Genomic DNA, 20935 nt, shown 5'->3' on the forward strand with positions numbered 1-20935 from the left:
GTAAGGCGGCCAGCCATGGGCACGTAGGGGACAGGGGGGATGGGGTGGGGAGAGAAGGAACAGAGGGGAACAGCAGAGAAGAGCAAAGAGCAAAAAGAGGGAGAGGAGGGGGCAAGCATCCTAGTCAGGCACAGCTGACTGTTGCTAGGCAACTGTGGGGCGGAGCATACATGGCTGTTCCCAGGTGACTGAGGGGGTGGAGCTTAGATAGAATACCAACAGGTGAATGCCTGTAATCTTAGCAGCTCAGGGGTCTGGGGTAGGATTGGTGGTGGCTGTGAGTTTGGGGCCAGCCTGGTTTCCTGCTACCCTGTGTGAATGTGGTCATTGTGAGACTGAGATCCTGCCTTCATAAAAGCAGGGGGAAAAAATCCAAAAAATATTTTATGTCCATGCCCTACCACTTCTGTGTATGTGCGCATGCGTGCGTGTGTGTGTGATGCATATAGTATACGTCTTAGTTACAGGTGTGTGATGGGATGCCCCTGGTTGGGTACCAGACCCTTCCTAAAGGGAGCTGTTAGACATTTACGAGCCATGTAAACTTCCCAAGGCTCCTCCTGTTTGGTGTGACATCATAGACGTATACTGTAGCCCCGCTGAGACCTTACTGGGTAGGAGACACTGTTGGATGCCAGGCCCTTGCTGCTGCTGTTCTTAGCTCAGGCTGTCTGTCTGAAAAGGCTGCTCTGCACGTCTCAGAGCAGGAGGTGTGAGCCACTTCCTAGGTGTCTGACCCCAAGCAGACCAGTTCCTTTTCTAGGCTCGGCAGGCATGTGCACACTCGTTCTGGGACACGACCTGCCTGCCTTTTCTGTGTTCATCCGGAGCTCCCTGACCATTGCAGGTTCCACCTTCCTCCAGCCTCCCTAGCCAAAGTACCACCTCTGGCATGGGCGTTGATGTGGCTGCTGCCTCTGGTCCCTTGTTCCAAGGAAGCTCCTGGGAGGACAGGGACTTCAACTCCTGCTCAATGTTTAGACCCCAGGGGACTTCAGATCATGCTTCAGAATGCCCATGGCACTTAGAAGCTCTGGTGTCCAGTCCTTACCTTTCGAATCGTTGCAGTGGAAGTCCTGGGATACCACTGCCCAGAGCCTGGTAAGGTGACAAAGGCTGAGCCCTACTTGACAGGCAGATCTTGGCTTTGGCTATCAGCTTAGTCTTCGAAGGCCCAGTCTTAGTATTTTTACTTAATATTCATAGTTTTAAAAACATAATTGCTGGGCTGAAGAGATGGCTCAGTGGTAAGAGCACCGACTGCTCTTCCAGAGGTCCTGAGTGCAATTCCCAGCAACCACATGGTGGCTCACAACCATCTGTAATGGGATCTGATGCCCTCTTCTGGTGTGTCTGAAGACAGCGACAGTGTACTCACATACATAAAATAAATAAATCTTTAAAAAGAAAAGCCCATAATTGTTCCATGGAGAATAGTTATTGCTACTCTGGGAACAAAATAGGCTCTTTTTTTTTTTTTCTTTACCTCCATGGGGAATACCCTGGAAGGGGCCCATGGGTTCTTGTCCAAGACACACAACGCTGTCCTCAACAGTGGTGTCATGGGTGCCTCTCTGTTAAGCTAATTCCATGCATTTTTACCTTGTTTGATTTTGTTTTTTTTTAGTTCTCAAAGTGACCCCTAAGTCAACATATACATTCAAGATCCCCGAGATCCACTTCCCGCTGGTGAGCCAGTGCGTTCAGGCATACTTCACAGACCTCGTCACTCTCCTGAGCAAGGCCATGGCCCTGTTGGGCCCTGGTGACTCTCTGCTCCTGGCCAGGTACTTCTACCTGCGTGGTCTCATCCACTTGATGCAGGGGCAGCTGCTGAATGCCCTCTTGGATTTCCAGAGCCTGTATAAGACCGACATAAGGATCTTCCCAGCTGATCTTGTCAAGGGGATGGTGGACTCCATGTCGGCCTCGGAGCGGGCCCAGGCTGAGCGGACGCCTGAGCTCAGGCGACTCATCACTGAGGTCTTTGATAAGCAAGGAGAGGCCCCCAAGGTGGACGACGCCGTGAAGAACTTCGAACTGCCCAAGAAGCACATGCAACTCAATGACTTCGTGAAGCGGGTCCAGGAGTCGGGGATCGTGAAGGATACCACCATCATCCACCGTCTGTTCGACGCCCTGACCGTGGGTAAGAGGGCCCCACAGCACCCCTGGGTGCCCATGTCCTCTGGGTCTGCAGGTCTGTAGCTACAATCCAACCTCCTAAAGATTCGCAGTATGAAAGCGAGCCGTGTCCTCACTGAACATGGACAGGCTTTTGTTTTTCTTGTCACTGTTTCCTGAGCCAGGGCTGCTTAAATTTATACCCATAACCGCCTTCACCCAAGAGTCTCCCACGAGACCTAGGTAAATCAGAGAAAGTGCGATTAAGTGCAAGGCAAACACTGAACGTATCACAAAGAAGTGTGTTTTTAATTGTGTTGTATACAATGTGATATTGACACGGATCAAAGAGAGAAGCAGGGCTGGGTGTAGCTCAGCTGGCAGAGTGCCTGTCCAGTATGCGTGAAGCCCTGGGTCCAATTCCAGCACCCATAATACACCAGACAAGGTGGCTCACAATTAGTCCCAGCACGAGAGAGTGGGGATGGGAGGAGCAGAGGGTCAGAGTTATTCTTGCTTACATAACAACTTTGAGAACCGCCTGGACTGTGTGACGCTGTCTTAAAAGTCTATACTTTAGGGGGCTGGAGCAGCAGCTCAGCAGTTAAGAGCACTGGCTGCTCTTCCAGAGGTCCTGAGTTCAATCCCCAGCATCTAGATGGTAGCTGGTTACCATCTATAGAGGGATCTGCTGCCCTCTTCTGGCATGCCTGTGTACATGCAGCAGAACATTCATGCGTAAAATAAATAAGAAAATAGAAAAAAAATCTATCGTTTTTAAAAATGAAAGCAAACTTCCCACATAATGAGATGAATATACTTATTTATTTTTACATAGAAAGTTACATACTTTAATTTATTTATTCTTAATTTATGTGCATTGGTGTTCTGCCTTAAATGTATGCTTATGTGAGGGTGTAGGATCCCCTGGAACTGGAGCTACAAGAAGTTGTGAGCTGCCATGTGGTTGCTGGGAATTGAACCTGGGACCTCTGAAAGAGCAGCCAGTGCTCTTAACCACTGAGCCATCTCTCCAGGTCCTTCCTGCCCCCTCCCCCACCCCTTTGTTTTTGAGACAGAGATTTCCTGTATAACTTGGTTGTCCTGAAACACACCAGGTTGGCCTCAAACTCACAGGAATCAGCCTGCCTCTGCCTGTCAAGTCCTGGGGTTAAAGGCGTGCACTACCATACCTGGCCAAAATCAAACCTTTTTTTTTTTTTTCTTTTTTCTTTTTTTCGGAGCTGGGGACCGAACCCAGGGCCTTGAGCTTGCTAGGCAAGTGCTCTACCGCTGAGCTAAATCCCCAACCCCCCAAAATCAAATCTTGAAGATGGGCATTGTGGCTCACGTCTGCCTGGAAAACTGAGGTAGGAGGAACTGTGAGTTCAAGGCCAGCCCAGACTACGTAGTGAGTTTTAAATCATCCTGGGCTAACGGAGTGAGATCCTGTCTTAAAAGAAAAAAGAATCTTGTAAAATCTTGGCTGAGTATGTGACTCTGCCAGACATAGCCCATCTTCGGTGTTTCTCAAAGTTGCTATTTTGATTTTGTAATCATCAATGCTTAGAATCCCACTTTGCATTAGTACTTAGTAAAAACGGTAGATGTTTGTGTGGGTTAGTTCCAGAAATGATTTGAAATCCCATCTTAATCCCAAGCCAGAATTCACTTAATGATCTTCTTTAAATTGGCAGCTTTAGTTTAAGTCAACGACTCACGCTTAAAAAACAATTTCAAGGTAAAGTAGTCTGAGACGGTGCAGTGCCAAGATGAGCTAACTTGCTGTTTACATGTTGAGTAGTGACAGAAAGAAGATATTAGAAGTCTCCTTTATCCCTGTAATTAAGCCAGTATGTGTCAGCAGGAGCAGAAACCTCTGTGTGGTAAAGACACTATTACTCCTAACACCCAGGCACTTCAAGTCCCAGTCAGTGTCTTGGGCAGCCTTTGCTGGCGTTATATGGCTTGATGGTACGCACAGCACAGTGCACACACGTTCATACCCAGGCGAGGTTGCAGGATGCAGCATGGCTGAGTTGTACATGAGGCTAGCTGCCTCTGCAGATGCATCCAATCGGTGTTTGCCCGCTGACTACAGAGCTGTGGCTCAGTGAAGCATTCACGCATGCCCAGGAGCACAGAGGCAGTGTGCCTGGTGCCGGGGCAACCCACCTGATAAAGATGGCTTTCTCTTTACCACAGGACCCTTGTTTCTTTGGCTTTGCTCTGTGTCCCCGGTGAAGCACTGTTCCCAACCCAGGCTCTGCTTTCTGTTCTGCTTAAAACCTCTGATGACAAGATGTCTCCCAGCGGGGTTGGGGATTTAGCTCAGTGGTAGAGCGCTTGCCTAGGAAGCGCAAGGCCCTGGGTTCGGTCCCCAGCTCCGAAAAAAAGAACAAAAAAAAAAAAAAAAAAAAAAAAAAGATGTCTCCCAGCAGCATGCAGCAATGTTGTGCACTCACGGACCGTGTCCCGCTGTCTGTGCGAGTTTGCGATCCTAATTTATTTCTCACGGAACCATGCTACCTGCACCGACACATGCATCTGTTCTGTCTTCCGGCCATGGGGAGGAAGCACAGCCTCTCTATCATCTTGTGACTGTGAGGTGTCCTGTGACAGTGCCTTTCTAGACACTGACATGGTGGATCCTGACATCTGTTCCCTAGGGTCCGTGTAGGCTGGTTCCTCAGCTTAGGGCCAGGAGCTTGGCTGAGCTGAGTGTCAGCACCCTGACCATGCTGCCCACTGCCTGGCTGTGTGTCTCACTGTCCCAGTGGTCCGTCTGTCTTATGTGAGCCAGCACTGTCCGGCTGGTGGCCTCATCCATCTGATCCCATGCTGGCACTTGAGTTTTGCATTCACCAGACTCTGCTGGTCACTCAAGTCCAGTTAGTCTGCCCGCCAAGTTCACCAACTGCAGATAGAAATATCTGGAGAATGAATGTGCTTTCTATTGAGCATGTGCTATGTCTCTCTTGTCATCATTGCCCAAGCTGTAAACTTGAACTTCCATGGTGTTGGGCACCCAACCCTGAACGGGCTTAGAGCACACAGGAGGGGCTGTGCGGTTTCCTGTTAACTCCATGTCACTTACAGAAGAGGCTTGATGTCCGCATGTCCGGAGGAATAACTGTTTGGGGGAAGACAGAGATGATGGGCTACCTGTCACTAGCCAGGTAAAACACATACTTCTCAGGCCTCTGTGGGATAGCCTGGGCTGCTTGGGAGTCAAGGGGTGTGGACAGCTATGGGTGTGCTAGTGTGTGAAGGGAGACAAGGCATTCACAGAAAGACCCTGAGGGGCCTATGGGCACACTTCCTCTTCCTTCTAAGGTGTGTGACCTTATGAGGATGTGAATACCCTAAGGGTCCCATGTCCTTCAGGGGTCCCGTGTGCAGTGGCCTAAAACTCAGACCCATCAGGTTATTATTCTCTTCTGTCACCAGGCTGAGCATGCCTGATGGCACCTCTATCTTATCCACAGCCCTGGTATGGCCTGGTCACCTAATTACTCAACGGCTCGTGACCCTGGTCTAGAAGGAGAGCCTGCCTCTTAGTGCCTTTCTTCCTCCTCTGCATGTGGTGGCATTTGACATCACCCCTGAGGGCCTGGGAAGTGAGTTGCAGCTGGGCACCTGTTCTGTAGCAGTGGACCTAACCAACGAGCTGTCAGTGGTCTTCAATTATGTGGTTCCTTAGGTGAGGTCCTTAGGTGGGGCAGGACCCCACTGTCACTGCTGCGAGAGAGTGTGTGTTTTAGTTATGTGGAGTGGCCGTGCTGAAAGTAAAAATTTGGCAAAGCTGAGTGTTCCCCTCTGTCTTAGTTAGGATTTTACTGCTGTGGAGAGACACCAGGACCAGGGCGACTCTTATAAGGACAGCATTTAATTGGGACTGGCTTATGGGTTCAGAGGTTCAGTCCATTATCATCAAGGTGGGAACATGGCAGCATCCAGGCAGGCAGGGTGCAGGAGGAGCTGAGAGTTCTACATCTTCATCTGAAGGCTGCTAGCAGAATACTGGCTTCCAGGAACCTAGGATGAGGTCTTAAAGCCCACACCCACAGTGACACATTTCCTCCAAAAAGGCCACACCTGCTCCAACAAGGCCATACATCCTAATAGTGCCACACCCTGGGCCACCCCACCATCTTAGAATGAACTTGTGAGATACAAGTGAACATGTGAGGCCTGGGACATAGCTCAGCAGAGAGCTTCAAGACTGCTAAGGGCCAGCCCCAGCCAGTTTCACAGGACAGAGACAGACTAAGGGTTATCTAAGAAGTACAGATTTTATCATTTTGTCTCTGGACATGTGCTTCTGATTTTTCATTACACGTCTGGGGCTACATGTTTGGTCACAATTAAAAAGTACAAATAGAACAGATTTCATTTTTATTATCAGACCTATAACTTCAAAGAACCTAAGGAATGTCTCCAACAAAGCAAATACATTTATATATGACAGTCTGCTTTTAGGCTGGCAGTGTTTGCAGTTTTAAAGCACTCCATGCAAACAGAAAATATCTGAAGCAATCATTTTATGACTAGCAAGTACTAATACCTAATTCCTTTTACTATCTCATTCCATCATCTATCCTATAAAGTAGGAAAAGTTAATCTATCTGCTGAGTTCTGTTCCTCCAGGGGTGTGCCCTGTGTAACCCCTATCTTTAAACTACATTTTCAGGGAGCTCTAAGCATAGAGTAAAAAGAGGCCTTGAATCTGTAACTGATTCTCCTGCTGCTTTGTCAACTGTTTCTGAGTTTACTCTGCTCCAATTACACTGTTTAAATATGTTTAGGGGCAGATACCCCAAGACGATTACGGGAGAAATGGCCTTCTTTAGTGTTCATTGTGATCTCTAGGGCATAAGGAAGATGTCCAAAGAGAGACAGATGAAGTTACTTCCCTAAAAGCAGAAGGACTTTCCTAAAAAGGCTCAGACATAATTTTCTCAGAAAAAGACACAGAATGAATCATAATGCAGAAAGGGCCCAAGCATGCAACACGCAGAGACCAAAATCTAAAATTGAGAGACTGAAGAAGAACGGTACAACATTCGCTCAGCTTTGCTGGGACTGTGTCAAACAGCTGTGCTGGCTTCATGGCTTTTGCCATTTCTAATGGGTATGGCTGTGCCACAAGACCCTGGGTTCAATATCCAGTGCCCCGGTCCCGCCCAAAAGAATACAGTTTAGATTGTGTTTAAAATGCTCATACACGTTTGCTCACGTGAAGCCGGTGCTGACAAGAGTACACATTCTGCAGTGCAGCTTGCAGGGACTCCCTGTGCCACCTTCAGTGTGGCTCTTCAGAGTGGCGTGTCTATAGCTGGCTCTCATGGGGATGCTGTGCCTGCCTGGATGATCCTGAGATGAGCTGGGGCTGCGCTGTAGAGGTGGGTGGGTGACGAAGTGGAGATCCACAGTGGTTCACTTGTGAGAAGCTGGAGACACAGGAGTAGGCATCCTGTCTGTGGGTGTGGCCATCATGTACCTGCAGACTTTTGTACGCTGAGAGACACTGAGTGTGTATGTGACCGTGTGCGTAGACACTGGCTGTGGACGTGCACTGTGGTAGGGAAGCACCGTGACATATAGTTGGGCTCTATGTTGTGTATCCATAGCTAGCTGGGGTGCTGGCTGCAGGTGGAAGAAGGCTGGCCTTGCACCTAATGAGGTGCCCCTAGTCTTGCTGTTCCCACTGTGCACGTCCAGAGCACATGAGACCCCCACCTCCAAAGACAGGCAGGCCACTTGTCTATAAAGAGGACATTTTGGGTCTAGCTGCAAAGTCCTTACTGTGCGCAGCTCCGTTGACTGCTGTGGTGTGGGTGCTCAGAGGGTCTGTCCTGAAGGACGTGTGCAAAGCATTCCTCACACTTTCACTCTCTCAGGCACTTGCATGGACTGCCACTCCTTGTCCCGCCTTCCCTGTTCTGTTTGCCGGGCTCTTCCTCCACCACACGTAACTGAAAGACCTCCTCTGTGATGTCTGATGGCTGTAACATGTGCTTGTGATTCAAGCTCAGTCAGTCTGCACCCTGGGGCCGCAGTAGGCTGCAGAAATCAGTTTGTAAGGTGGCAGAGGAGAACTCCAGCAGGGGATGACTATGGTCAGTCACCTCAGTGAACTCCTTGTTCAGTGCAGGAGGAGCAGAGGCTTGTCCCATGCATGGGATCACCCCATTCCCTGTTATTTGCCTTCCTTAGTCACCTGCGTTAAACATTATACAGATGAGTGTTGTATCCCTGTCCCAGGTGAGATTTATTTCCTCATTGGATGGATCCAATGACTTCAAAACTTGCATGGGGCTTGGGGTGTAGCTCAGCGGGAGAATATTTGTCTAGCATGGGCAAGGCCCTGGGTTCACCTCCAATTTCTCAAAAGAAGAGAAAAAAAATTAAATACATATTATTCAACATAAAGGAAAATATTTCAAAATGGCACCACCTAGTGGATGTTCCCATGCATACATTCTGGTGTTACCCACTGATAACTGATCTTGCTGTTGGGCCGCCTTCCTGTGGCCCCCAGCTGCCCTTGTCATTTGGAAATTTCCTCTGGAAACTTTCACATCCTCCACAGCCTGCACACGGCTGTATGCTTACCCACCACGCTGTGGAAGCAAAACAGATGTACCAGGTGATTGTCACCATGACACTGTTACCACGTGGGAATGGTGATGTGAACCCAGTGGGACTTTGTCCACCTCAGACCTGGGCCTCTGAAGGCTGGGCACAGGGAGGCTAGGCGTAGGGAGACACAGGTTCTGTGTAAGCAGGGATCAGCTGCCATGGGCAGGTTCTGTTCTTCCTATTTCCGTTTTCCTAGCTTGTACACAAGCCTGATGCATGTGGCTGCCCCAGATGGGGGCTCACAGGATGAGCCGGCGTTCTCTATGCACCATGCAGGGTGGGCATTGGTGTGTGCTGGTAGCTGAATTCACTGGTGTCCTGAGGGAGGTTGTAGTGCAGCCAGAATGGCCTGCACTGTCAGGGAAGGCCGCGTACAGTGCTGTTCGCCTGGTTATTGAGGGCAAGAGGAGAGCTTTTCTGGTATGATGGTTAGGGTGGGGAACACAGCAACATGGCCTGTTTGGAGCAGTGCTTGGTATGGCTGGGGTAGGGTGTGAAAGGAAAGAGGGGACAGTCTGGGGGAACGTGAGGTCTTGTGTGGCGGAACAGTCCGGAAAGGTTTGAATGAGGAGCAGGAAGGTACACTTGTGCTTTACAGAAGCAATTGTGGGGGCTGCAGGAATCCCAGAGGCAGGGACAGCAGCAGCCTGTGCAGGATGGAGGGCTTGAGACACACCACAGGACAGAGCAACAGGCAGGCTCCGGACACAGAAGCCAGGCTGGACCAGGCTGGGGTGGGTGTGTAAAGTGAGCAGGTGGCTGGTCTCAGAGGCTGAGTGCAGAGGGCTCTAGCCCAGAAGAAAGCAGCTCAACAGAGGGAGGTTCTAAGTCAGGCATAGTGGAACATGTCTATGATCCCCGTATGATCCCCACATACAGCAGCTCGAGACAGCAGGAGCAGAGAGTTGGTGCACAGTGTCAGGCCAGCCTCAGAAACCGTACAACTTTGTCTCAAAAAAATATCCTTGGTGCTGTTACTGTGACTACCTGTAGTAGGTCAGATTGCCATCCCTCTGTGGGCTAAAAGGGACAGATGGCCTCTGCCTAAATCTTCAGCCCCACAAGCCGGGGTAGCCAAAGGCCCTCCATACACCACCTCCATCCATCCAGAGTCCTGGGCACGTGGTGCCACCTGCTGGCTGGCTTGGGTAGTGCATGCTTAGAATCTCTTGTGCTGATGAAATTTTCCTTGTTAAACTCAGGACACGAGAAACAGATTGACCCTGAGACGTTCAGAGATTTTTACACTTGCTGGAAGGAGACGGAAGCAGAGGCACAAGAGGTCAGCCTGCCCGCACTGCTTGTGGACCATCTGGATAGGAACGAGTGTGTCTACAAGCTGTCAAGCTCCGTGAAGACCAATCGTGGAGTCGGCAAGATTGCCATGACCCAGAAACGCCTGTTCCTGCTCCCTGAGGGGCGGCCCAGCTACGTGGAGATCGCCACCTTCAGGAACATAGAGGTGAGACCGTCATGGTGCCAGATGCAGGCGTCCCCCAAACTGCTGTTTGTCCCCTGGCACCTTCAGCACTAGGTGCCTTTTTGTGCCACGGCTTGCTCGGCTCTCAACAGGTGATTGACACCCTGGGGCAGGATAATGGGGGGCAGGAGGGCAGTATTCTTCACTTGGTCCCACTGGAGTGACCATGTTTGGAGGTACAAGGTAAGGCTGACTGTGGCTGTGACTTTCTCACCAGAGGTGGGTGGCTAGGAATGAATTCATCTCAGAGATAGCTACATGCTAACCACTGAGCCACTGGGTCCCAGGGTCTACTTGTGTTTCTTGCACATATTACCAGTTTTATATGTATGTGTGTGTGTGTATATATATATATATATATATATACATATATATATTATACATATATTTTTTGAGGCATGATCTTAATATGTAGCCCAGCCTTGCTTTGAACTTGCAATCTTTCTGCCTCAGCCTCCTGAATATTGGGGTAAAAGGCATGTGCTACCACACTTTTATCTCTCTATGTAATCTTGACTGTCCCGGAGCTATGTAGAGCTCATGGGAGATCTATCTGCTTCTGCCTCAGAATGCTGGGATTGCTGGGATTAAAGGCATGGGCCATCATGGCCAGTCACATTACATTTCTCCAGAGGAGAGGGTCTGAGTCAGATGTAATGATGTGTGTGTGTGTGTGTGTGTGTGTGTGTGTGTGTGTGTGTGTGTGTGTGTGTGATCCTGGCACTCAGAGTCAGAGGCAGGAACTGTTGCAAATCTGAGGCCAGTGTGGGTAACGTGGAAAAAAAGGCTGGTCTGAATTGGGACCCTGATGATCTTTTTTTTTCTTTCTGGAGCTGAGGACCGAACCCATTGCAAGCGCTCTACCACTGAGCTAAATCCCCAACCCTGACACTGATGATCTTATTTTGTGCCTTACAGTGACAGTTACTGTCCCAAACTTGAGGCCTTAGGGAGGAGAGTTGGGGCTGTCAAGTGTTCCCAATTACTGAGTGGTCACAGCAGAAAGATGGACCAAGACCATTGGCCACTGGATTGCCATACAAGGCCTACAGCTGTAGTTCCTACCTGACTTGCCAGCTGGCTCTATAAGTCCTCAGGGAAAAGTGAAAGGTTGTAACAGACACACATGCCTGATATTGTGGCCAGACTTGCCCCATGTGGTGGCTTCAGGGCACTTGTTCCATCTGCTATCACTGCTTGGGTCCTCCCTGAGGTCTCATGCTGTCCTTGTCCTGCAGGAAGTCAAAAGCACCACGGTGGCATTTCTCCTCCTGAAGATACCTACCTTAAAGATCAAGACGGTGGCCAAGAAGGAAGTCTTCGAGGCAAACCTCAAGTCTGAATGTGACCTCTGGCACCTCATGGTGAAGGAGATGTGGGCTGGAAAGAAGCTGGCAGATGACCACAAGGTCTGAGGTGGGGGAGGTCCTGTGGGGGAATGGGTGGCACCAGGTCCTAAAGGGAGCATCCAGAGCTTGCAGCACCTCGGAAAGGAGAACTATGCTATCTGCAAGGACTGCAGAGGCCATTGTGGCTCCGTGACCCCACCTGAGACCATGTGGCCTCTGGGGTATGAGGAGGACATGCAGGCTTTACTCAGTTTCCCTCTGTGTACACTCAGTTCTGGTGTCTTCCCAGTGAATGGGGGTAGGGTCAGGAGAGGTGTTCATATGTGTAAATGGGGAGGAAACCATGTGTCAAACAAGCCAGGTGTGGTGGTATGTACCTGCCATCCCAGGACTCAGGAGGCTAAGCTGTCAGGGTCTGGAGTTTGAGGCTAGCTCGGACCATAGAGCAAGACCATGTCTCAAACAATCAGATAATCAAGCAAAGCAAATGGACCAGGATTTGTAGCCTCACCAGTCACCAGAGGGATGTGGCTGGCATGTGGTGCCTCCCTGTGGCACATCTTAGAAGGATCAGGCAGGAGAGGAAAACGGCTACATGTGATGGGTTATTGCCTGTCCTGATCAGGAGTGGATCTGGTCCTCTCTGAGGTTCTGTATTTCGTGAGCTCTGGCCTAGCCAGTCAGTTCCACAGCCTCTGAGATATGCAGATTAGCTCTGCAGTGGGGAAAGCCCATGGTGGGCCATTCCCACCCCTGTCACCGGGTGTAGTCACATCTGCTGCTTTATGAAATGCCCGGGCTAGCATAGTGTGGTCGGGGCAGGGGTGCAGAATCATGAGTTCCTGCCTGCCAGCATTGGGAAACAGAACGTGCTGGCTCTAGGAGTCAACCATGAGAACTCACTGTAACTCTGAGAGAAAGATTACGTGACACAAACTCCGAAGTCCTCATCCACTCAGACTCTTCCTGATGCCTTGACAAAGACAGTGTGAGAAGTACCGTTTTCCTCAGGATCCGGACTGCGTTGACACACGCCTGCATCTCTCCTAGGACCCTCAGTACGTCCAGCAAGCACTGACCAACGTTCTGCTTATGGATGCCGTGGTTGGCACGCTGCAGTCATCTGGTGCCATTTACGCTGCCTCCAAGCTGGCCTACTTTGACAAGATGAAGAATGAACGTAAGTTCTGTCGCTGGGCTGCGCGTCTGTCACAAGAGGCTGTCCCTAGCGTTTCTTCTGGTTGGCACCTATCACTTAGAACCCACGCAAGCTTTCTTGCTTTCTACTTTTACTCTTTGGGGAGTGGGCCGGGTCTTGCTGGGTAGCCCAGCTGAACGCAAACTCATAGAACTCATAGTATCAATGTCTTAGTCCCCTGAATGCTGGGATTACACACCCAGCTGTAATTTTCTTATCACTGGTGTGTGTGCGTGTGTGTGTATGTGTGACATGTGGGCACGCATACCATGTCATGGAGGTCAGAGGACAATGTGCTGGAGTCCATTATCTCCTTCCACAGTGTGGGGGGTCTTGGAGTTGAACTCAGATTATCAAGTTTGGAGGCCTCAACACTCCAGCAATCTCAGAGCCCTGGTTTGTTTTGAATAGCACTGTTGTTTGTTTGTTTGCTTTGTTTATTGCCCGTTTGAGATGGACTTGTTCTGGCATAGGCTACCCTGGAACTCAGCATATGGCCCTGGCTGGCCTTGAACTCACAATCCTCCTGGTCCAGTGAGTGTTAGGATTATAAGCAGTTTTAAGATTTTTCCTTTTTTAAAAATATCACACATTGACTTTCATCTTCCCTTTCTTCATTTAACCTTGGACCTGTGGCTCCTTGTTTTGTTCAGAACACACTGGCACCTCCTTTCTGGCGTCCCGTTTTACGTTGTAAACTGCAGGTCCTGATCCTCCTCAACTGAGGCATAGTCTGTCGGGCTCAGCATACTAGAAATGCCTGGAAGGCTGTAACTAACAGCCTCTCTGGTCAACGCTGGGGATGTATGTGGTCAGAACCACACTTCCTGGATAGCCACGGCCTCTCCACACCTCTCTGGTTGGCTTGTTGACAGATGGGTTAATGCAGCGCAGAAGACGAGGGTAGCCCTGAATGCCAAGATCTTTTTCTTTCTTTTCCTTCCTCTGCTTTCTTTGATCTAGTCTTGGGTAGCCCAGGCTGGTCTTGAACTCTCTCTGTAACTGAAGGTGGCCTGAAATTCCTGATCCTTCTGCCTCCACCTCCCACATGCTGTCTTCACAGGTATGAGTGGCCGTGGCCAGCATCTTTTTATCTTTAAAGGCTAAGTTCCTGGTGCAGAAATCTCCAGCCTCCTTCCTGGTCGTTTTCGTTTGACTCTCACCTTCTGAGGGTGTCCAGAGGTCGGGGTTTCAAGCCTAGGGTCAGTGTGCTAAGAAGATGTCTTGAGCCTTCTCGGCTCCTGCTCTGTTTCCGTTTTAAATGTCCTCCTGCAGCCTGCTGCTTTGAGACCTGCATACTAGAAATAGCAAGCCTATGGTGGCTACAAAGAAAGGGCTAAGTCAAACAACAGTACGAAATTCATTTCAGAGCACAGGTTGATGAAGACGGGATGTCTGTCATGCTGTCCAGGCCCTGTGGATATTGAAATGTCACCCCTGTGCTGGACCCCTTTAAGCTGTCACTTCCTAAGTTTAGGGTATTTGAAGAGCGGTGCCACCATCCCTGTGATGGCTGACACACTCGTGCTCTGCAGGAGGAATCCCCCCTGCACTGCTCGGCATCTCCTTCCGTGGCTGCCGGTGGCCCATTGGTTGGTTCACATCACCATGATCTCATCTGTCCTGGATGTCTCCCTTTCACTCAGCCCAGTCGTTCCTCAGCACCTCCGTGAGATGGCGTGTGCTGGCACTTTCCCTTAAGGGAAATGTATTTTGTAGGACGAGTGAGGTGCTCTGCTTGTGAGTGGGTGTGCGCGTGTCATGGCCTCTGTCCATGCAGGCGTCGGTCCTCACCTCCCACCTTGCTTCAGGTGGGGCCAGCTCTCTTTTGCTGTTTACTGCTGTGTACACCAGGCTAGCTGGCCCACAAGCTTCTGGGGAATCTGCTGTCTCTGCCCTCTGTCTGGCCATAGGAACAGGGATTGCAGAGGCACACACTCCCGCTCCTGGCCTTCCGTGGTCCCCATTCTTGTACAGCAAGCAAATAACCCATTTCTGTCTTTATTTTTTTTTTCTTTTCTTTTTTTTCGGAACTGGGGACCAAACCCAGGACCTTGCGCTTGCTAGGCAAGCGCTCTACCACTGAGCTAAATCCCCAACCCTCTGTCTTTATTTTTATTTTACTTTTAATTCACTTCATGCCCCGATCTCAGTCCTTCCTCTCTTCCAAGTCCCACCCTTATAAATCCCTCCCCCATTATCTCCTCCCCTTCTCCTCAGGGAAGGGGAGTCTCCTTGGGTACCACCCCACCCTGGGACATCTAGTCCCAGCAGGTCTAGGCACATTCTCTCCCACTGAGGCCCAAATAGGCAGTCCAGGTAGCGGGGAAGGGGATCCAATGGCAGGGAACAGAGACGAGGCAGACCCCCACTCCACTTGTTAGGGGACCACATGATACCTTTGCTACAAGGTCCAGCTCCTACGTGCTCTCTGGTTGGTGGCCCAGGCTCTGCATCTGCCTCCATCCACTGCTGGATGAAGGCTCTCAGGGGACAGCTGTGCTAGACTCCTGTCTGCAAGCGTAGCAGAGTGTCATTAATAGTGTCAAGGGTTGGCTCTGTCCCATGGGATGGGTCTCAGGTTGGGGCAGCCATTGGTTGGCCTTTCCCTCAGACTCTGCTCCAACTTCATCCCTGCATCTTGTAGGTACTACAAACTGGGTTGATGGTCCTTCGCTTCTTTTGTTGTTTGGCAGTATGACATTTTCTCTACCCCGTCCTCTGTGGTGGACATTTAAGCTGGATCTGCCTTCTGTCTAATGAAGGCTATTGTGTCTGCCTGGAGGTTCATTTCATCTCTCCTGGGTGTGCAGTCAGTCTTTAAAAACAGCTGTCCAAGAATTAGAACATTATACCCTGGCTTAGCTTCATCTTGCCCTTTGTGATGTCTGTCACTGACTATGTGGCCCTGATGCCTTTTGGTCATAGAACCTGCTTCTGAGCTGGGGCAGCAGCCAGGAGGCTCAGGTATCCCGTGTTGCCTGGAGACCCATTGAGCCCTCCAGGAGCTCTGTCTGACAGTCTTGGGTCTCAACAGAACGGCCCCTGTCCTCAGATGGGAATAAAATCAAATAAACACTACACTCCAGCTGTTTATATAACTTTAAATGCATGCCTTATGACTGCCAGCAGTTCATGAAACAGCTTCCTGGCTCCCCTGTAAACAGTTGACAGAGTTGCCATAGTAACAGCCAGCACACACTCTGTCATCATCACCTTGTTCCTGTGGCACAGGAGGAGCCATCTGAGCTCAGGTCACAGCATGCTGGTTAAGCACCTTGGTTAAGCAAGTCCAGAAGTACCTTCTAGTGCATGGCCTAACACAGTGAAGACTCACGACCTGAGACCCCAACCTTAGTTCAGAAGCACGGAGTCCACTTGTGATAGAAGGTCTGTAAATACACAAATGAAAGGACCCAAGTCAGTCACCTGAGGTAGCAGGTGGAAAGGCAGTGGCAGAGGGTCCCGCCATCGCTTCCTGTGTTGTCGGAACCCAGGACCCAAGCGGGAAGCCTAGTGACCGGCAGGTTGCATGCTCTTCTACAAGCAAGGGACAGAACGGTTGTTTCTTTTAAAAAATTAGGATAATAGCAGTCACATCAGACGGGAAGCTTAATGAAAGGCCACCAGTGAGTCCCTAAGGCATAGCCTCCACTGCAGTGCAGGTGACCCATGGGGACAGGAGGCTAACATGGGGCCTGGAGGAAGTACCTTGGGGTTAGTAGGAAGGCCGCTCAACCTGGCAGGTGGTCCCAGAAACCTCCAGGGAAGGCAGTTTTAGCACTGTCTGGAGACAGGTTGGATTGTGCAGAAAGAGGTGCAAGTGTGGTGGGTGTCTTAGTCATGTAACTAGACTAAGTGTCCACTCACAGATGAACAGGTAAAGAAAACGTGACCTCAGGCTAGCAAGATGGCTCTCTAGGTAAAGGCACTTGCTGCCAAGCCTGATGACCTGAGCTCAGTCCCCGAGATCCACACGGCTGAAGGGGAGAACTGACTTCTACCAGTGGTTCTCTGATTTCCACATACGTCCTATGGTGTGTGCACCACACACAAAACACTAAAAGAATAATAAAAGAAAATGTAACATACACACAATGGTGCATTCACTGCTCAACCAGAAAACATAGGTAGCTGTTGCCTTCTTGCCCCTGCTCCCCATTAGGGATGAGGCTAAGGGGCACCTCAGGCTACCTCCATAACAACGTTTTCTGAGAGCGCCCTCTTCAGGCCACAAATGGTTTTACAGTAAACTCCTAAGGAGAGCTTCCTGGGTTGGATGCCACTGCTGTCCTGCAGACTGGTAAGCTAACTCATGTGCCTGTGTTTCAGTGCCCATGGCAGTCCCCAAAACAACCTCGGAGACCCTAAAACACAAGATTAACCCTTCAGCTGGAGAGACCGCTCCCCAAGCCATTGAAGTCTTGCTGTATACTCCAGGTATGTTGGTTGTGATGAACGTATAGACTTGGGTTGGAGGTCAGTCTGGCAGCAGTGAGAGGGAAGCCCAATGCTAGAAACAGTGAGAGTGCTTTCTGTCTATAGGACTGGATCCAGACCCACAAGGGCAAAGCTCTCACGGCCACTCTAGCCTCTTGTCTGTGTGGTACCTTATACTTGGGGAATAACTTTGGTGGAGACCCAGAATACTCACTCATTCCCTGCTCTCTGCAGTAGGTGACATTTCAGATGTTACGTGTCAGCTCTTGTCTTTGGATGAGGAGACTGCTGTTAGCAGATGTTGTATAACCATAGGGCAGAGGGATAGCCTATCTCCATATGGGAAGCTGGGACCCTGCTCACTTCAGTCAGTCCCCATACCAGTTCCAAGTGGACTGGTCTAGATTAGAAAGGTGCTTACAAGTAAGGAGAGCGAGTGACTCCCAGACCAGCACACCCAACAACACGGGCATGACCAGGCCAACCCCGAGTTTCTAACTACTGAAGGACTCTGTGGTTTTAACTACACTGACAGTTTCTGGGCTGGTGAGGTGGCTCAGTGGGTAAGGGTATCTGCTTGCTTGCCACCAACCCTGACAACCTGAATTTGAACCCATATCCTGGAAAGAGAAAACTGATTCCCCCAAATTGTCATCTAGCTTTCACTATGTGTACGCACACACATACACACACGTAGATGTAAATAATAATAATAATAATAATAATAATAATAATAATGATAATAATAATAATGGTTTCAAGAAATTACAGTCAGAAGAGTGGAGCTCAGGGACTGTGCTGGCATGTGTGATCATGGGATGATGACATTGTCATCACGAGGGACTCCTACCCAGTCATTGGCGCATAACTGCCTGAGACATATACTCCATGTAGGAGGACACCCCAGTGCTGACACTCCCAGCCTCATGATGAGTTAGGGCAATGTCACACTCAAAGCTAGAGTCAAGCTGGACACGATGACATTGGCCAATAGTCCTAGGTGCACAAGAAGTTGAGACAAGACACCAGCCTGGGAAAAAAATATCAAGACCTTATCTCAATAAACAAAGAGAAATGTCCCTTAGGGTGCTCGAACTTTTAAAAAACTTACACCAAGTTGGATGTGATGGTGCATACGTATAATCACAGGATTCAGGAGGCTGAGGCAGGAGGATTATCACAAGTTCCAGTTAGTATGAGCTACACTGAGACCTCATCTCAAAAACCCTCAGTAAATAAGTTGCTCCCAACCCCTTTAAGTGTTGGTGAGAACCTGAAACAAGATGGTGTGGAAATCGGTGGGCGCATGGGGACTTGGTTTCTCCAGCTGAGTCTCCCTCTCACGCCCAGTGTTCACCAGTCCTCGTCATACTTCCTGCTTCCCTGTGGGCCCTGGTGCAACAGTGCACACACACACACACACACACACACACACACACACACACACCACACACACACACTCCTTGCACTGGTGTTCTGTGCTTATCTGGAAGGCAGGAGGCGGTCCCTTCCCCCACTGTTGGTCTGACAATCACTGAAAAGCTTTGGGGCTGCTTTCCCCTTCAGGGCGCCTCGATCCTGCAGAGAAAGTTGAAGACGCACACCCCAAGCTGTGGTGCGCCCTGAATGAAGGCAAAGTGGTTGTGTTTGATGCTTCCTCTTGGACCATTCACCAGCACTGCTTCAAAGTGGGTTCCTCTAAAGTGGTGAGTGCAGCACCTCAAAGTGAGGCGACAGACAGCCTGTCGCCTCGCATCCCTGGGTGACTTTAAGAAGCCGGAGGCCCTAAGAATGCGCTGTCTGCAGCGGCTGTCCCTACAACCCATCTTCATTACTGCAGATCCAGCCACCTGCTAAACTTGTCTTTACCCCCAAATCGATGCTCTCCGTGCTTGACTTAAACAAAGCTCTGACTCGTCAGGCCCTGGAGGCTCGGCGCTCATATTCGCTGATTTGGGGCTGGTGGTTAAGTGTGCAGATGGTGAACCTGGTTTGTACATCCGTCTTCCGTCTTGGCTCCCTCTAGAACTGTATGGTGATGGCAGAGCACAGCCAGGTGTGGGTAGGCTCCGAGGACTCCGTCATCTACATCATCAACGTCCACAGCATGTCCTGCAACAAACAGCTCACGGATCACCGTTCTGCGGTCACTGGCTTGGCCGTGCCCAGTGGGAAGAAGCCCAGGTACCGAGGCCTATGGAGTAAGGAAAGGGAAGAGCTTGGCTCCCAGGGGTGTGGGTGGTAAGGGGTCCCAGCCCTGGCCAGTGTGCGGAAGAGTGGGTAGACGGCACGTGGTCCGGTTCTGCTTGTGGGTCAAGAGGAAGGAGCCTCTCGAGATGGCAAGGTGGTTTTGGCTCTCTGCCTCACGGCCAAGATTACTCATGGCAGCCAACACTTTTGGCAAACTGGAGAGGGCGCGCCCTCCAGGAAGCACTAGTTGTGGTTGGATTTCTCATCTTTCCAGACATCAGAAATCTGGCTTTGTATGAAAGAACACTCAGTTCTTGATGTTGACTCTCTCTAAAATGCCATTGTGGGACGTACCTCCCCTAAGACCCCAAGGTTCGCCAAAAGGCCAAGTGTCTGCAGGCTGATGGGGGCACCTCCCCCTGCTGGATCTGAAGCTAGTGTCATCCTGGGGTGGGACTGGCATCCTGTTGTCTTCATTCTCAAACCCATCCAGCTTGCTTCGGGGGGGGGGGGTCCACCCTTCCTGCCAAAGGCATTCAAGGCAGGCAGCTCTGGATGCTGGCACCAATGGAGGGTCACCCTGTCACATGTGAACCCCATTTCACTCATGTGTCCCTGCCTCTGTAACCCCCTAATTCCATGGCCAAGCTGTCCTAGGAGAGGTTTGACCCGTGAAAATCTCAGATTATTCTGAGCAGGGTGCGGGTGCAGGGTGAGGGTACGGGATGCTGCCCAGGACGGAGGGGATCTGGGGTATGGCCCCCTGGCTGAGGCTTCCCTCCTCTGCCCATGCTCCAGTGGAGCCAGCATCAAAGGCAGGTTTGGGAAAGCCAGGGAGGTCACCCACCCCAAGGCCACCTGCTTCCCGGCTGGCTTGTCCATGTATATCCTGATGGACAGCCTCCCTTGAGTATTGGTCTCCCAGTGCCACTTTGATGGAAAACCACAGTGGCTTAGACAAAGATCACTGGGCTGGGCTGGGCTCCTTCTTGATGTTGTAGGAGGCTCTCTCTGACCTCCCCAGATATGATGGTTGCCTTGGTGCCTCCTGGCTCATAGATACATTATTCCAACTTTTTGTTACCAAACCCTCTCACAGGGTGTGGCCATCTCTGGGTTCAAGCTGCCCGTTTGTAAGGGGACCAGTGCTAATGAGCCAGTGCCTACTATAATGGTGGTTTGTCAGCTTGGCTACGTCTGTTTCTAAGTCAGGCCGAGAGCGCTGAGTACAAGGCATCCACTGTATCATCTCTCAGGGACACAACGAAACCCATGACACCAGCTTGTGTCACTGTCTTTACTTGAGTGCCAACATCTAAGTGAGCTATTTTACATGCCCAGCAGCTTGGTCAGTAGTCCCCAGGGAAGGCCTGCAAGTGAGGCAGGGTCTCGTAGCTGTGTGGGGCAGCCTCAGTTCTGGCAGCGTCTGCCTATGTTACTTCAGACCACCCCATCCCTGTTCCCTAATATAGTGCCTCAGGTGCTTCTGTTCTCCCAGGCTCAGGTCCA

At 50.4% G+C, this 20935-nt stretch overlaps 1 protein-coding gene across 7 annotated transcripts in view; it reads left to right on the forward strand.

Moving 5' to 3' along the window:
- Nucleotides 1-20935, forward strand: part of Dennd3 (DENN domain containing 3) — a 57714-nt gene that overhangs the window by 30586 nt on the left and 6193 nt on the right. For 6 of the 7 annotated variants that reach the window (XM_017595246.3, XM_006241738.4, NM_001427258.1 and 3 more), the window contains 7 exons: nt 1628-2149; nt 9972-10231; nt 11488-11658; nt 12649-12778; nt 17129-17236; nt 18803-18942; nt 19263-19420. In XM_017595246.3, the coding sequence (XP_017450735.1) occupies nt 1628-2149; nt 9972-10231; nt 11488-11658; nt 12649-12778; nt 17129-17236; nt 18803-18942; nt 19263-19420 (1489 nt within the window). Of the gene's footprint in view, nt 1-1627; nt 2150-9971; nt 10232-11487; nt 11666-12648; nt 12782-17128; nt 17237-18802; nt 18943-19262; nt 19421-20935 lie in introns of those variants that run through there. The other variant, XM_063263576.1, reaches the window with a different exon arrangement.

Source organism: Rattus norvegicus, chromosome 7 (assembly GCF_036323735.1).
Source record: "Rattus norvegicus strain BN/NHsdMcwi chromosome 7, GRCr8, whole genome shotgun sequence".
In the NCBI taxonomy this organism is placed as follows: domain Eukaryota; kingdom Metazoa; phylum Chordata; class Mammalia; order Rodentia; family Muridae; genus Rattus; species Rattus norvegicus.